Below are 17,142 nucleotides of genomic sequence, written 5' to 3' on the forward strand. Positions count from 1 at the left end.
CAGAGCGTCCCAAACAAACAGTACTCAAGATGCCACTGCAGACTTGCCCTCCTCATCTTTAAGACGAAACACCAGCATTTAGTTTTTCACGGTTACCGTTTCCCCCCCCTGCAAATCAATGTCTGTTTTGAGCCATTAGTCGACAAAAATGGACTCTACCGTCTGTTTGTGTTATCAAAGATTCTGAGAACAAAAGACAGGGGTTAATAAAGGGAAGGGAAATCTCTTCATCTCCTCGCAGAGCTTCGAAATCATACAAGTTTTATTGAGCTCGAGTATTACAACACAAAGGTACCGTGTCCTCTTCAGATATTGCTGGAGGACAAAAAATGTCCTAGACTCTTAAATCGGATATACTCGCAGTAATAATTCTACGAGAGTCATAATAATTAAGCGCTTGTTGCCGATGATGTGCCTTTTTAACATGCATTGGTAGGTCAGTGGGACACATTTGGCTACTGGATTAGTTATCGACAGGAATGAAGATATCAGAAAAGGATTCTGCTAACTGATATGCGGTCACAGGTGCACCCTTGGTAAATTGCTATGGGAATAATACACAACTATTTATGTGGACATCCTGGTGTGTGTGTGTGTGTGTGTGTGTTTATAGGTCACATCTTCAGGCTTTACAAAATGCTTTTTTTTCATCCGTATTTGTTGTTGAGTCAAAGTTATGATTCATTTTGATATAGTGCTTATATAGTTGGTGAAAATTAAAAAAAAATATATTTTTTTTTTTCCATCAGATCACATACAAGTTGTGCTGAAAAAAAGGGTATACACGCTCCATATTGCACATTCTCGTAGTCTCTGTATAAGTAGAATCACAGCAAATGACTGCAGCAACGAGTGTTGTGTTGGAATGAATTGCCTACTTTCAAGTGCAATTTGTCACAAGCTCATTTGATATGATGACTATTTCCACATTTAGCCGTTCTTTGACGTGGCTCCTCGATGTTGTCTTGGAAACTAATCACGGGCTTTCTGCTCACAGGAACCATGGTAGTGCAAGTGGCAGCCACAGATGCGGATGACCCGACATATGGGAACAGTGCCAGGGTGATCTACAGCATCGTCCACGGGCAGCCGTACTTCTCAGTGGAGCCCAAAACAGGTGGGTTTGACACTTCATTAGGGGGGGAAAAAAAGGAAAGTGGTGGTGGTTTTAAGTGTTGATTTAATGTACAGATATAGCATTTAAAATGTCCTAAGCACACTGACATAAACAGGTTTTTGGTGATGGTGATGCAAATAGTTTTTTCACACAGGGTTTGAAGTGGGCAATGCTGACAGGGAAATGGGGACGCCTCATACTCCGAATCAGAATTCAACACTTGAATCAGTGAGATGACAGTTGTCGAATTGTTCGTTTGTGCTGCCAGACCGATGTCAGTTTTGTATGAATCTTCACTGGTAACAGTCGCAGCAGGGGACTTTGTGATTTTGTGAGTTTTCTGTTTTCAGTAGCACTGTTTTGGAATTAGACAGAATCGCTTTGATGTGGACTCGAGAATAAACTGATTAGACGTTGGTCTTCCAAGGTCGAGGTTGCTGTGACCTCACAACCCTTTTTTTTTTTTTTTTTTCTTGTAAATCCTTTCAAATTCGACCAAAGTGGCAGCTAAAAACATGTTTTTCGGCTTCTTGAACAATAACCCCTTTTCATTCAAGTCCATTGCTGTTTGAGGCTATAAAAAAAGGAGCAGACTGAAACTGTGTACAACCACTGACCTTTTATTAGTTAACTATTTAGAAGGGCTGTCAACAAATTTAAAAAATCTGGGTTTTTTTTTTTTTACAGTCAAAGCAAAGGATCGCCACTTCCTGTCATTGTCAATAAATTGTGCCTTTGACACCCAGGTGACACTTTTGGTTTATCGATGGTTCCGTCGCTCAGCTTCTTCAAATGAAACCTTCCGCCCAACAATCCCTCACCTCTCTCCATCTTAAGCTACTATCTCTGTCATTTCCAGCTTTCATGTCAGAGGTCAGCACACTTCGCAACGATTAGTGTGTTAACTTTGACAACTTTGATTACACATGTTGAGCTGCAAATATCGAATCAACCAATTGCAAGGCAGCAACTCCATGCATTAAGGCCAGGTCAATGTGACTTGCTTAATTTCAAATAGAGCATCGCAATGGGGAAGGAAGGTGTTGGTGTCTGAGTATTTCAGAAAGTGCTGATCGTCTGGGATTTTCATGCACAACTGTTGGATTTGCAAAAGAGAAAATATCCAGTGAGCAGTCAAAACACTTCATTGACATCAGAGAAGAATGTTACGCAATCGTTCACAACCCGTGAATGGCAATAGTGACTTGAAATAACCAGTTGTTACAACCAAGGAACACAGAAAAATATCATGTCTGAACACACGACGTGTCAAACCTTGAATCAGATGGGCTGCAGCAGGAAAAGACCACCCTTTGCCATTTTATTACGTGTCCTCCTTCCCTAATAAAGTGGCTGGTGATTGATTATGTCATATATTTCATTTCTGTATTGGTTGCACCTGTCAAGGTAGCAGAACTATGAAAGCCTATGCTCCTAAATTACCCACGGTGTGACTGCTGGTAGTTTAATCCAGGTGTGTTATGATAGTAATGGTTATTTCACCCTCAGGATTGCTGGCCTCAAGCAGTGAGTTCCTCCAGCCTGAATGCATATTTTTCAAAAAATGCAATTCCTTAAGGCATGTAAGCAAATGCTGTGTGAAAATCATCGGCTTAAGGCCCGTTAAGCGATATTCCACTTTTTTTCTTTTTCTGTCCCCCAGTGAAGAAACCGTTTGGGTAACCGTTGTATAATCTACTCGAGACACATTTGTCAAATCACCACAGCAAAGCAAACGTAAGAGAGTCAATAAAATAAAACAAGTTCATTGGTCAAAGTGGCTACTGTGGATGCATAGATGTATTAGACGATGCATTAAGTAACATGTAAGACATCGTTCAAGCGGAGTGTGTTGTGGGTGTCACGAGCCTTTGAGCTGTGCATTGAATTACCATTTTTTTTCGACCAGGCTGATGTGAAATAGTCAAGATGAAAAAAAAAAACATGTTTTCATTCTGTTGCTTTCTTTTATTCATGATGCATTTGCAAAAGAAACATTAGACCGGACTATTAAAACTTTGGAGAAGGTTTTTCAAAACCGAGCCGATGAGGTGAGCGTGACCTCCACCTGCTCTGCGATTCTTTTCCCTTGGAGAAATTTTTTTTTTAGAATTAGGTCTTATTTAAAATGAAATCATAGAAAACAGCATGGAAAAAAAAATTGCATAAAAGGGTGACGCGTTCATGTAGGAGCCACCTTTCAATTTTGTCAGAAGAGCAAAGGCACTTTAACTTACAGCTGAATGCCAAATTGCCACAAAAAAATAAAAAAAAGTGGGAATAAAGCTGCTGGATAGGATTCCAGTTTGTCTGTTGACCTGTGGGTTGTTGTATTTTGATAAGTACAGCGGCAGTCCTCACTACATCCGTGTTACTGGCTCATTAGCCAATGCCCCACTGAGGCTAGACCACTTCATGCAAAGCACTCTCGTCCAGAAAAAAATTGAAAACTATGGGGCCATCCCAGAAAATTAGGCTTCATCCTCTGCTTGGAGAGGAACGCACGCACACACACACGCTGGGAGTTATATGAATGTCGTTCTGGTTCGTGAACCAGTGAAAGCCACTGCAATGCAGGGCTTCGCTGTGTGTGTCGTTTGTTGTCACACTTACGCAGATAGGAAAGACAAAAACTGCACGTTGACCTGTGAGGTTGACTGTAAACGAGAAACCTTAATGCAAATCACAAGAAAAAGGAAATCGCTTCGCGCTGTTTCAGCGTTGTGGATGTGGTTGCGCGTCTGAGGAGGAGGAGTAGATGTTGTGAGCGCCAGAATCGGAGCACACTTAGCAGTGAAGCCTTCACACTATCGCAGTGTTTCTATTTTTCCCTTTCAAGAGACCGTCGACTAATGAAACACTCCTGCTGCAGCTTTCATTTGGGAACATTTCCGTGTTTCCATGTTTTTGGGGGCGACCATTAACATGGTTTATACGCCGTAAAAGACAGGTCCGCTGGGACTTCTCCGAGCCCGCGCATCTTTGATTTTTTTCCTCGCGAAAGGATTCCTCAGAAGCTAAGACTTCACATGGCCAATTAATGCGTTTGAATGCTCCGTTCGCCTTCCCTCAGATAAATGTGAGGTAAAAGATGTACTTCAATGGTTTTTTCCCTCTGTTACTTTTCTGTGATTAATTCAAATAGTGATCAAGCACCTGATGTCCACTGCTTGGTGTTAGTACGGTGTCTAGTTTGATATTATACAGTAGGTTTAATGAGCTTAAGTGCATTTAATATAATATTAGGCTTTTTTAAATTATAGCTAATCCCTTGTGTTTATCTCCGGTGATACATGGTTGGTAATGTATGTAAGAGCATCGCTAAAGCATCCCCATTTGCCCCGACTTTACATATTCATTGTGTTTGCACAAATTAATTTCAAGTAGCAGTTTCTGCAAGGACGTGGATTAGCCAGTCAGGTGGAAAAAAAAGAATCACTGGCTAATCCGGAAGTGCGGTCTGTGAGCCACAACCTGGAGTTTATTTAGTTTGGTATGAAATTAGATCAGAGTGTCGTCGGCAGAGCAGGGGTAGTAATTCATTGAGACTGCGGTAGAGAAAAGTTAACACAAAAAGTATGAGTATAACCATTAATATGTCGAACCATAGCAACTCCTGATTGAACATTTTGTAATGTATGTACATTTATGCAATGACAATATAAGCGAAGCTATTTTAAAGAGCACATTATAGTTTGATATGATTGCGATGCCTCTCAGACATGACTCAGTCGCAAACTGTGTAAATAAAGATTATCTATTAATGTGTTTATTCATTATACCTGTGAACATCTTTGTGGTGATAACAGGAAATCAAGCACTCTCTCTGTGAACTTTTTTTTTTATTGTTTACTGCAAAATCAATGAGTCACCGCCACTGGTGTTTTTTTGAGGACGTCTCCTGCCTGCAATTAGTGCAATTCAAAATGTCTTTTGGCATTTGTAAATTAACTAATGTGTGTCAAACAATGAAGATAAATATCCGCTTTCTACTCGGAAAGACCTCTCACACATTATTCATTGAGAGCATGTGGGGGTGAGACTTTCACATAGAGATGGGTATGATTCCCTATTAGCATACTCACATTGTTAAGCCAATCAACTCACTCAAAACAAACCCATTTTATTCTAATTGAAATGTATATAATGGAATAGCCTGTTGGACTTAAATAAGTATTGCACTTCTGTTTTTAATGCTGGGTTAGAAACCTCCTGACAACCATGCAAAGGGAATAGCAACTGTAAATTAAAGTCGAATAAATATTTTATATTCTGCCTCTCACCTTTAAACCTGCACTAATTAAAACAGTAGAAACAAGCCGGTATTTTAAAATCACATATTAAGCCGATGCAGTTAACATTGTGCTGTTTCACATGAAACTTTTAATAGAACACACGCAGTGGAGAGGGGGTGAACAATCGCAAATCGTGAAGGCTGCAATTTCATTGTTAATTTTTCTTTTTTTTGGGGGGGGGGGGGGTGTTAATATTCCACGTTCTTTTCCAATATAAAATACAATACATTAAGGTTTGAAATTAACAAATGTGAGATCTCTTCCATGCATTAAACCACTGTAGGTAATATTTTGATTTAGTATCTCATGTGGTAAAGCTCCATCTCATTTTAAATTCCACAACACAATGAATATTGGACTAAAACCTGCGTTTAAAAACTTCCATCTTCTACCACTTTTTCCTCCATAATCCTGGGTGACAGAGGGCAAATCATAGGGCCACATAGAGACAAACAACCATTCACTCTCACTCCTACGGTCAATTTAGAGCGTCCAATTTGCCTAATACCCAAATCTGCATGGAGAACCCAGAGAAAATGCACACAAACACACAGGGAGAACATGCAAACTCCATGCAGAAAGGACCTTGTTCTGAACAAAAACCTGGGTCTTGTGCCAAATAAATAAAATATTTTCCCTTATTTGTTCAGATTTCCCTTTAAAAAGCTCCTGTTCCTGCATTGGAAATGAGTCTAAAACAAAAAAAACTGCCAATGTTGAGTCTGGATTCTCACCAGTGTTGTTTTAATTGTTGGTTTGATTCCTCCTGCCCACATTTCCTTGACCAAGATGCCGGTCCCTTAATTGCTCCCAATGTGTATATGAAGGGAAAAGCCAAGCTTCAAAAAGGCATCTGCCCAGGGTTTTTTTTTTCAGGTTTAAGGGTCCAAAGTTGCTTAGTATAGCTTTAATCATAAACCTGTAAGCACAAAGAGAAATCCCACAGTGGTGCTTTTTTTCCCCCCATGCGACAGGGGTTGGTTTATTAACCTGTCACAAAAAAGCACACACACACACACACACACCTGAATGTGCACCCAGATGCAGCCCTTGGGCCTCTGCCAGAGCATCGTCTGTGTGCTGCCCATCTCCACCTGACCACGACTGAACTGATTATACCTTTTGCTCTTTCTCCATTCGGTTAGAAGGGCGACTGACTCTTATGGCTAGGAGACACAGTATCAGTGTGTGAATTGAACAGCACGGATGATCGTCTCCATGTGGGACTCGGCGCAGCGGAGCGCGAAGACGTGCGCTCTTGTTTGACGGAACTGAAGTTGATACGAAGGGTGCTTATAGAACATTAACTCCGGTGTCGGTGCGGAAATCCTGTAGGCTTTTACAGCAGCATCATGACTGTCTCTTTAACTTTACAGAAGTTTTGTTGATGTTGATTTTTTTTTTCAACTTATATTGTGCCTTAAAAAAAAAAAAGCGTGAGACACAACTGTAATTGAGAGAAATATTAGAAAGCGTTTGCTCAGTTACCTTCGTCTTCCTCTTCATTTAGTTGCCTTTCAGGAGAACTACCTCGGGGAAATAAAAATTTATGCTTCTGAAAATGCTCTGCTGGTTTCCTGTAAAAACCGAGATCCTGTTGTATCATTAACTTTTAATACTGCTGCTGCACCTTCTATAAACTTGGCACTGATGTATTTCATTTAGAAATATTTATTTAAAGTTTGGTGATCCTCGGTTAGATAACACATTCATGAAAACCTGGAAAAATAAGGAATTAATTAAAGCAATGGCATGATATACAGGTTTATCATTACAAAGGACTTACATGTTTTTTTTATTATGAAAATTAACTTGCTATCACATCAACATACAGTCCTAGTGATTTTTTATATGCCACAACAGGGACCAATTCAGTACCTGATGACTTATAATGTTCTTATTTAAAGGTGCATTATGTAATAAATATAAAGCAAAGCAACTGGCCGTAAAATCCTCCTAATATGTCACAGACTCAGGAATAATGTTCATATAACAAACTGAACTCACCAACAACAACAGTACAGCTAAAATATTTGCATTAAAAACAATATTTAGCAGACTGCAAATCATGTTTATGTTTTGAAATCATGTTTTGGCATGTGGCGCCACCTACCACGCTCTACCAATCATTGCAGTCAGAAGGGTCTCAGCTGCCGAGCAACCACGGGTTGCCAGTTACGAAGTCAGAAAACGAAACCCAAAAGACCTCGGTATTTTGAATTTGAATGTAGTAAACGTTTTTGGCCACATTCTTACATATGGCACCTTTAAACCCAATGTCCAAAATGAGTGTAATGTATTTGGTGCTTTAAAAAAGAGGGTTTATTGGCAGACATTGAATACACTAGCCATATGTTTCTGTACAGGTTTAGTCACTAAATAAGCTTTTTATATAATGTGTTTGAGTTGAATTGTGTATTTATGGGAACCTCATCAGCTGGACTTGACAACTCAACACACTTGACGATATAATCCATTAACCATTGGATGTCACCAATTCCCACAGGGATACAACAAAGCAACAATAAATAAACAAGAGTAGCACAATAAGCAGAGTTAGTGTAATAAAACCATTAACAAGGTAGTACAGATGAAGTAAATCATCTAGTGTCTATGGGAAATTTCTGGAAGTGGTGCAGATTAGATGGAAATCTGATCACCTGCCTCTGGGCGTTCAATGATCTTTAACAAAGTTTGCACTGGCACTCGAACTCAACGACGCAACGCCACTGCTAATCAGAGCGAGAGCCGACATTTACCCAAGTGATGTTCAAACAGCCTGCGTGCCTGCTTCATACAGACCCCGTCACACTTTTGTCAGACCTATTCAGCTCAATGAGCAGAGTGCATACTCTCATGTTTTTCATTACATTAGGCTAAGTGGATTCCAAGGTTTTATATTATTTGAAAAGCTTTAACAGGTAATAATTGATCCCTGTAAGTGTACCACGTTCATTTGCAGGCGATTGCGATGTTAACCCCGAGTGAATCTCTGCTACCTGCCCTACTTTCCACTGTAAGTCAGAAGACGTGACGCAGATGTCATGATATAACGCCAGACTGCCTAAATTTCTCTAACTTTAATTCATTCATGTGGAGCTGTCAGTGTGAGCGTGGCATCCTCCGAGCCAAAGAGTGACAGTAGCTTTACGCGCGCGTGTTGACGTTTGTTTGCATCGTGACACCATTTTTCCAGTTTTAAAATTTTTATCACAAAGGAATTTAGCGAGGGATGCGTGCACTGAAATATGTCAGTTACAATAACACACAGTTTGCCTTCTGAGAGATGAGAGACGAATGCGTTGGTATCTAAAGTGTACACGCATGATATGTCGGTGTGTTTTAGTTCCAAAAGTCATTTTAATGTTTCGTGTCTCTTGTGATTCACCCCCCCGCCGAGTTTCTAGCAAGAAAGTGCTGTCAGCCAATCAGACGAGACTGTGTTGTTGTTCTTCTTGTTGTTGTCACTTGGCATTTTCAGTAAATAATTACGAGATAACGATGTAGCCTGTCACTCAGGATGACTTTTATGATAATACCATTTAAACGATTATTAATTGTCTGCCATTAAGTGAGAAAAATGACATTATAATGCGCTAAAATTGGCAAACATTAGCTGATGTAGGTATGGCGACACCTTTTGCAGGGCGGTGTAGAGCTTCATATTGATCCAGGGGTATTTTCTTGTAGTCTTTACTTCAAATGGAAGTAGATTCTACAGGTGTTAAATGCCGTGTCCGCCTTTTAGATTACTGACTGCGAAAGGGACCCCATTGTTTGTGTTAGATGTTAGCGTTCGAACACATTGTCAATACCGTGTATCTTAACGTGGCGCTGAGACACAAGCTTTCCGGCCCCGTAGCCCGGGATTGAGTGTTGTGGGATGAGCGTCTTTGCGAGTTACTAATTAGTCCCATTTGCAATACACGCCTCAGCCATAGCGAAAGGGTGACTTTGACAAAGTGCCCGGGCTGATATACACTCTAAGCTCCACACTGCAATACTGCACGAGCGATTAAGTAGTGGAGGCCTAATGGTCAGAAGGGGGAGGAGAACGCGTCTGACCCAGTGTTAGTTGGCTAGCACCCTGGCTCTCTTTCCACTAACAAGTCTCTTTACCCTGCTTCTTAATCCCAAATTGAATCTGCAAGGTGCCCTTGGGGAAAAGTACTTAATCCTGAACAGCTCAAATAATGTATAATGTCAGGAAAAATACATACGTTTCACCATCTAAAGGTGTTCACAAGACTATACATGTTTGCGATATAAATTGATTGATAGCCTGCTGTTTGGTTTGAAGGTGAGCCTGAAATGAGAACGCCGTTAAGGGCTGTGTTCTAATTGATGGCGGGGCTCAAGGAGGTTTTCAACAGCTGCTTCCAGCTCCGTACACCTTGGTGATGTGGCAAGTCCTTTAGAGACAATTATCCACGCTCATTAACGCAGCTGAGCGTGCACGCTAACAAACCTCAATGGCTGGAATAACAAAGGAAGAAAGTCGTTGGTAGGAAGAGCTGCGTACCTGGGTGAGAGGATTAATTCGGCTCTGAAGAGGGTATTTAAGATGTGACACACCGGTTCGGCTCCCGAAATCACACGTGTGAATATGACAAGTGCTCGGGTCGATGGAAAGCTGGACCGACCGAGCTTTGTCTGGGCCCGAGAATCTAATTAAACGGAATATGCTCAAACAAAAGAAAAAGGCCACTTCCAATCCCTTTGTACTCAAAACGCTGCTCAGACTCAGGCTCACGTGAACATTTTCACACGCCGGGGTCAAAAGGGGACCTGATTGCTGCGATCAGCGCGCGCTTAAGATTATTATCGCGGCCTATTTTTAAAAGTCACGTGTGCTTTTCTTTACCCCATCGTTCTTTACAACCGCGAGTCGCTGTGTGGCTCTGTGCGAGACGCTGCTGCTGTGGCGCCGGCACTAAATCGAGAACATTACAGCTGAAGGCTGGATATAAATCTAGCTGCCTCCTGCTGTTCAGTCAGGTAATATAGAGAGGAGGGGGCAATTTAAAAAATTCTACAAACACACACAAACACACTTCCTTCCAGCTTATCTATCTATCTGTCCATATCTCTTATATATCTAATATATAAACATAAAAAGGGACTGAAAAGAAAAATGTATATAAGACTGATCATGCACAACACTGAAGCCAGCAACCTTTTATATAATGTGGCAGATCAGTGCGGTGACCCGCGTGACCTGTGATTACACCATGATCCTTTGAATGTCACTCGGTAATAAACTACCTGGGCTGGAGGTTTTATTCCCTGTTTGTATGGCCTGTTTTTTGTGTTATGGGATCTATTCCTTATAAGTGGACCGCCTGAGGGGTTTTTCCGGCAAATCACAAACCGCACCCTTCATGTTTGAGTGTTCATCACCTTCATCAGTACCTCTCATAGCTGCGCCGCGGAGCCAGAGGGGTTTCCTCCAAACGTCTGCACTTTTTTATTCCGTCTTCCAAAGACAAATGTCAACTATCTGGGCTTTAGCAGGGAGCACGGCCCTCCCGTCTGCCGCCAGTGTTGTGGAGACAGCTAGATAAATGCGTGGCTACGATGCGTCTGGCTTGCACCGGAGGCAAAGGAGTCACAGCGCAATACGAGGCCACGCCGTTACTCCCGACAGAAGGATTTTAATCATCGCCTCTCCCCGGGAATGACACCAGCGCCGCACGGGGTAACAGAGACAAGAGAGCGAGGGGGCTGGCACCCAGCAGACAAACAACAGCCTTGCAACATCGCCGTGTGGATTAGCAGTGTCGCTCTGAGAGAAGTGTCTGCTCCTGGCCAGACGGGAGGAAAAAAACATGTTGCTGTTTTTTTTTTTTGTCTATGTTGGAATCAGGATTCATAGCATCATTAACCACAACCAATGTCTCTCAGGCTGCAACACACCAAGCTGATATTAAATAAGTACATCAATTGTGTGAAGCCTATCTATAGTTTAGTGGGAGCAATCATTTGTCTCACTGCTGGCGGCACAAACTTAACATTTTTTTTTTTCCCCCCCCTTTACCTTTCAGGAGACAATCCTTTGCAGCTGTCATTATAGTCCAACCATTATCCGGCTTCCTCCTCGACTTTTCTTCCGCGGAATGTTTAAAGACACATCTTTCAAGTCGAGACATCCATGTTCTCCCCCTGTGGTGGTGTTGTGTGGCATGCAGAGAACAGAAAAGAGGAAACAAAACAAACAAAAAAAACAAACACATGTTTTCTTGTGTTTGTGTAGACATCAGATTAAGGGATTCGAGGCCCTAAAGTGAGGTTTTTTTTCCGATGCAACGCAGTAAAACAGGGTTCACAGGTGTCACGGCGGCAGGCACCAGAGCAGTGGTGGTGCTCTTTAATTGGCTCTAAGCTTACATCCTGAAAGGAACAACAGAAAAGTGATGAATGTATGGATGTATGAAGCATGGAAGGGATAAACAGAGCATATATATATATATATAGAGAGAGAGAGTATATGTACCACACATCTCTGAATCAAAACTTTTGAAACGCTGTAACATTTTGGTATTTTGTTGCCGAGTCTCTCCTCCTCCGCTGAGTGAGAACATCCCACTCATTATTTGACGTCGGACAGAAATAGCGCGTCTTGTAGGGCAGCGGCGAAAGATTATTGCTTTATTGACCGCCGCTGTCCCACCGGCAGGGACGTCAGATAAAAGCAGTGGACAGCTCACTGTAATTCAGCTAACTGAGCCATTTAGTTAGAGCAGTCATTAACAGTTTTTTCAGCCAGAGGCCCAGTAATGACATTAATCAAGGGTGGCAGAGAGCGAAAAATTTAATGCCATAATGGAATTGTTTGTTTTCAGAGTACAGTGAGACCGTGCGTCAAAACAAAGGCAGCTTCGTTATTTCTCGCGAAGACCTTCGACCGACTTGGTTTGTTCTTCCTCCTTTGTTGGTGGATTGAGGCTATTTGTAAATTCCACTTGCATGTGTACAGTGTGTGTGTGTGTGTGTGTGTCTTTCTGAAGTCGTGAAATCCAACATAGTGAGGACATTTTCGGAGACTTCGCTTTCAGTGTTACGGTTGGAATTAGGAATTAGGCATTTACTTTAGGTCTACTTATGGTTAGAGTCAGAATTATTGGGATTATAATTGACGACATGCACGGCCTCTTCGTGGTCTTCAATAAGCCAGCTGGTAAGCTGGCAGCCAACGATGCAGAGATGTTCTTCAGTCAGAGTCTGCAGAGTATTTAACAACAAATGATAGAATGACGCTTAATTTGTTAAAAAAAAAATGTCATTTTTCATTTTAGTCCATGTTGAATGCTCCAAGGCTATAACTACTAAAATAACTACTAAAAGGCAGTGTAAACATTTTCAATCAAAAGGACTGTGTCTTTTACATGGCAACATCGTGAAGGTGTTCAGGGTTTACTAATGACATCAAATTCATTTATTATTTTGAGGGGTTTTACTCAATGTTTTTCCTTAAGGGCAACAGACTATCGATGTACATATCTGTGTTGATAGAATGTTTGAAATAAAACCAACCTTGCAATTTGAAGGATTTATGTCTCAGCAGCAGCAGCAGCAGCGCGTCATACTTCCGGCAGCGGCGGACTGATTTCGCTGCCGGAAGTATAGTGCTGAGAAAGTAGTCTCTCAAAAATTCATGGGATACGACGTTAGTTTTGTTTCAAATATTATTCTATCAACACAGATATGTGCATCGATAGTCTGCCGTTACAATCGATTTGCCTCGGGTGCACTGTGGAGTCAGTATGAGTGTTTTTAATGCCATGCTAACTTGTATCATTGATTTGCGCTAGCCATAGCATCAGCGAACTCGGCAACTAGAAGAACTGAATGAAATTTCTTGAAAACGTCTCCAGACGTCTCCATCACACCGGCTGAGTTGGAAAATAGGTCTTATGTTCAAAATTCCGAACTATCCCTTTAAGGAATTGGCTTATATTCGGTATATACTCACAGCCACAAAAAAAAAAAAACATTTACGTATTTACGAATGCACGTTCACATGCTTTCGTGATTTCTTTCCACCAGTTATACTCCAATCTTTTGGAGTTTTGTTTGTCTCCGTTTTTTTCGCACAATGTCATTAACATCGCATTTTCATCTTTGCATTCACTTTGTATGTTATCTTGCAGTGCGGAAATTCTCAGAGAGAGACACAAAACTATATCGCACACTAGAGTGAACTTTGCGATATCAACCCACACCTTCAACGACATATAAAGTTAAACCCCCTCACAATAATAAATGCATCTTTTAGTACGATCTTAGGGGCAAAATTGAACTCAAATCAATCACTAAACCCCCTGAAAACCTTCATGGTGTTGCCATGTAAATGACACAGTCCTCGTCAAGGACACAGCTAATTGAGAACTCTGCGGTAAATGTAATGAGAAATGGCATACAGTGTATTTTCTCCTTTCTCTTGGGATTGGACCTCAATTACATGTCACATTTCAGTGTAATTTAAGGGATTATGAGAAATTCTTCAGGTACAAACTGAAACCAGGAGCACACACACAAAGACTTTGATCTGTTTCATCGAGCCTTGAATGTGATCGAGCAAAAAAAGAGAAAAGAAAAGGAAATTCATTAGTTTTTAGAACTGCGCGCTGCGGCTTTGTGAGGTTTTTAATGAATAATCTCTTGTGTTGTGTAGGAATCTTTAATAAGTGCCGATTAATGAATGAAACACATTGTGTGGTAAGTCATTATCTGTGAACACAAGAGTGATTTGCTTTTGAAATAATTAAGTGATTATTTTCTTTGCATTTAACGGTGCAGTGTGTGTGTGTTTTTTTTACTGGAATGAACATGTTTGTAATCAATAGATAAAATTGAGATGAAAATGCCTGTGAACCAGAATGTTGCTCAGAACTGTCTGTCACACGTGGCAGCTGAAGTACAGATAAATGCCAGTCGTGCGGTGTTTCGCGTTGTCACATCTCTGATCCTTTTCTGATACAGATCAGCCGTGACAGGGGCACAGACAGATGACACCCACCCTCAGTGGCTGCAATATCCTCTTACATGTGCTTCTTTTTTCTCCCTCTCTCTTTCTCAGACATATTCTTAACGTTAACCTTAGTTAATGTCAGATGTTAATGTTAAACTCTTCCGAGTGACCGATCATTTGGAGGGCACAAGTCACGATTCATCGCTGCCGTGTAAATCGTCCATTAACCTCAGACATGTTTAATTTTAGACCACCCTTTTTTGTAAGGGGTCACTTTACACTTGTTGAGTGCTACTGTTTTGACTTGACTTGCCAAATAATTCCATTGCGTAAAGTTTGAGTCATTGTATTTTGTTTGTGACCTCTGTGTCATAGAAACCAACAATGAGCCTAGAGACATTTAAAACTCTGTTGGGAGTGAAAGTTAACAGGCAATAGGATAACGGATATAACCATATTTATTCCCTTAAGGGAAAATTATCATTTTTCAAATGGCGACGTAACCAAATCGAGGCCACGTAGGAGTGAACAAATGGAACAAAATTCTGCCTTTCTTTCACACCTGGAGTCAGATAACAGAAAATAATCTGTTTGCCACAGGTGAGTTGTGAACCCAGGACTCTGGTTTTCAAAACACAATTTTTTTACCAGCTAATGGGAATTACATGTAAGTTTATTCTGTTCCAGTCCCGGAACAAATAATACATCATAAAACGACGCTGCGGGCTGTACAAAGGCCCGTGAAAAGCAGTGGACAGTGAAAGGTAAACATCCATGTTATGCTATTTCACCCTCTTATGACCATTATTATTTTGGGTGTAGGATTGTTTAAAAAGGTTCAATGGGTGAGTGCTTCTGCCCCGTTTTACCAAGATAACTATCACTTGATATCTGGCAGTTATTCAACCATTTGGTTGTACTGACCGACAATGACCGATAAACTTGCTTGTCTTATCACTGTCATTTCACAAAGTTACTGATAAATGTGATGAAGACGTGAATTATAGTTGAAGATAAACATGTTGAGTGAAATAATCTGGAGACTGCTTTTAAAACTACGTTTAACAAGTTGTTAGTGTTCCTGAGAAAATGATCATGTTAGAGTCTGCGGGTTTTCTGGCCTGACTTTATTTTAATATGTTATGAATATATTAACCATAATTGTAATGATAACGATAAGTTCGCTTAATTTGTAAAGCAACGATCCACAAACAGTTACACATTTGAACTTTGACGTTTAAATGACGTAAATTTTTTATCCGTATCCCAAATTCTTCATTTATTATCTTATTTTGAAAACCGGATGTCCTGATCCTGCCTGTCCGCTCATTCGGGATCATTTCAATGATTTACCCATGGCTTGACCGTAGTTGTTTATTGTGGAGAGATCCCCCGATGTGCAAATCATCACCACAAATAGGAAGAAAACACCAACAAATAAACAAAAGACAAACGCATATTAAACACAACTGCAAATCACAAAACACAAAACAGAACAAGGAAAAGTGGACTCCTCCTGGTTTGGTTCGGTCCGTGCCCTCCCCTCTCCATAAATCTAATTGGAATGCTCCACTTCCTGTTTGCCAGTAGGATCTTCAACATGGAGCTAGCATGAGCAGGAGAAGACACCGAGGAGGAGCATCGAGGACTAACATGTGGTAACTGCGGCTTAAAAATGATCCACACATTTCTTAGATGTTCTGTTGACGCTCTGTTCACATCTGTTGTTAACATCCGACCTGAGTGATCTGATCACAGGTGTTTGCTGCTGCTAATGCTAATGTGACGTCACTGCTCCATATGTGAATACACACATTTCATTTCAATTCTCTTCACAAAATACACAGCACATGATGACATGTTGTTTTCTGTTTGTAACAGAAAGACAAATAATCCAGGAAATGTTAATGTTATTATATTCTCGATTAATTGAGTATCTCTTTGGGCCAGAAAATGTTTCTCAGTGTTTCTCAAACCTGGAAATGATGATGCTCAAACGTCTTCTTTTTTTTTTTCAATCAATAAACCAAAAATGATTCAGTTTTAATGATGTGTTTGTTATAAGTAACAAAGAAACCAGAACATTTTTATAATGAAAACAATTAACAGAAAAAACAAGCTAACAATGAATAGATGATTAAAGTATTTGACAATTAATTAAGTAATGGTTTAATAATGCAGTAATCGTTGCATCCCTTACTTGTTATATATATTTGAAATCATGATAGTCACCATGATACGATTTATCACAATATTTGCGAAATCACTTGTTGCGTAAGTGAACGTGAGCACTTGGCACCATCTAGTGGACTGAAATGTTAATGTATTCAGTTATTTTTTAAAGTTAAGCCACAAAAAAGTTTGACATTTATTTGTAACGTCAGTTAAAACAATATACACTAAACAAAATTAATACTTGGTGTCTCAAAAGCAATATAATATGGTCACTGCCTTTTTGGTCACATTTTGGACCATAAATATTTTTTCTGAGAAAATGTCATATTTTGGACGACATAGTATAGGATCACTTTTTGTCAAATTTTGGAAAGCATGCAATAGTATGACTTTTTGGTCAACTTTTGGACGACATTACTATATTATGACTTTTTGGTCAAATGTTGGACTGCATGCTATAGTATGACGTTTTGGTCAACTTTTGGACGACATTACTATAGTATGACATTTTTGTCAAATTTTGGACGACATGCAATAGTATGACGTTTTGGTAAAATTTTGGACTACAAAGTATAGTATGACGT

The 17,142-nt window shown here is 40.3% G+C and overlaps 1 protein-coding gene across 1 annotated transcript in view; it reads left to right on the top strand.

The window, feature by feature from the left end:
* LOC310937551 (cadherin-7-like) overlaps positions 1 to 17,142 on the top strand; it is a gene marked incomplete at both ends in the record, with an annotated part of 115,072 nt that overhangs the window by 45,990 nt on the left and 51,940 nt on the right. The window contains one exon of the mRNA XM_083901834.1: positions 998 to 1,117. Coding sequence (XP_083757960.1) covers positions 998 to 1,117 — 120 coding nt within the window. The remainder of the gene's footprint in view (positions 1 to 997; positions 1,118 to 17,142) is intronic.

Source organism: Microchirus variegatus (genome assembly GCF_963457635.1).
Source record: "Microchirus variegatus genome assembly, chromosome: 15".
NCBI classification, from domain to species: domain Eukaryota; kingdom Metazoa; phylum Chordata; class Actinopteri; order Pleuronectiformes; family Soleidae; genus Microchirus; species Microchirus variegatus.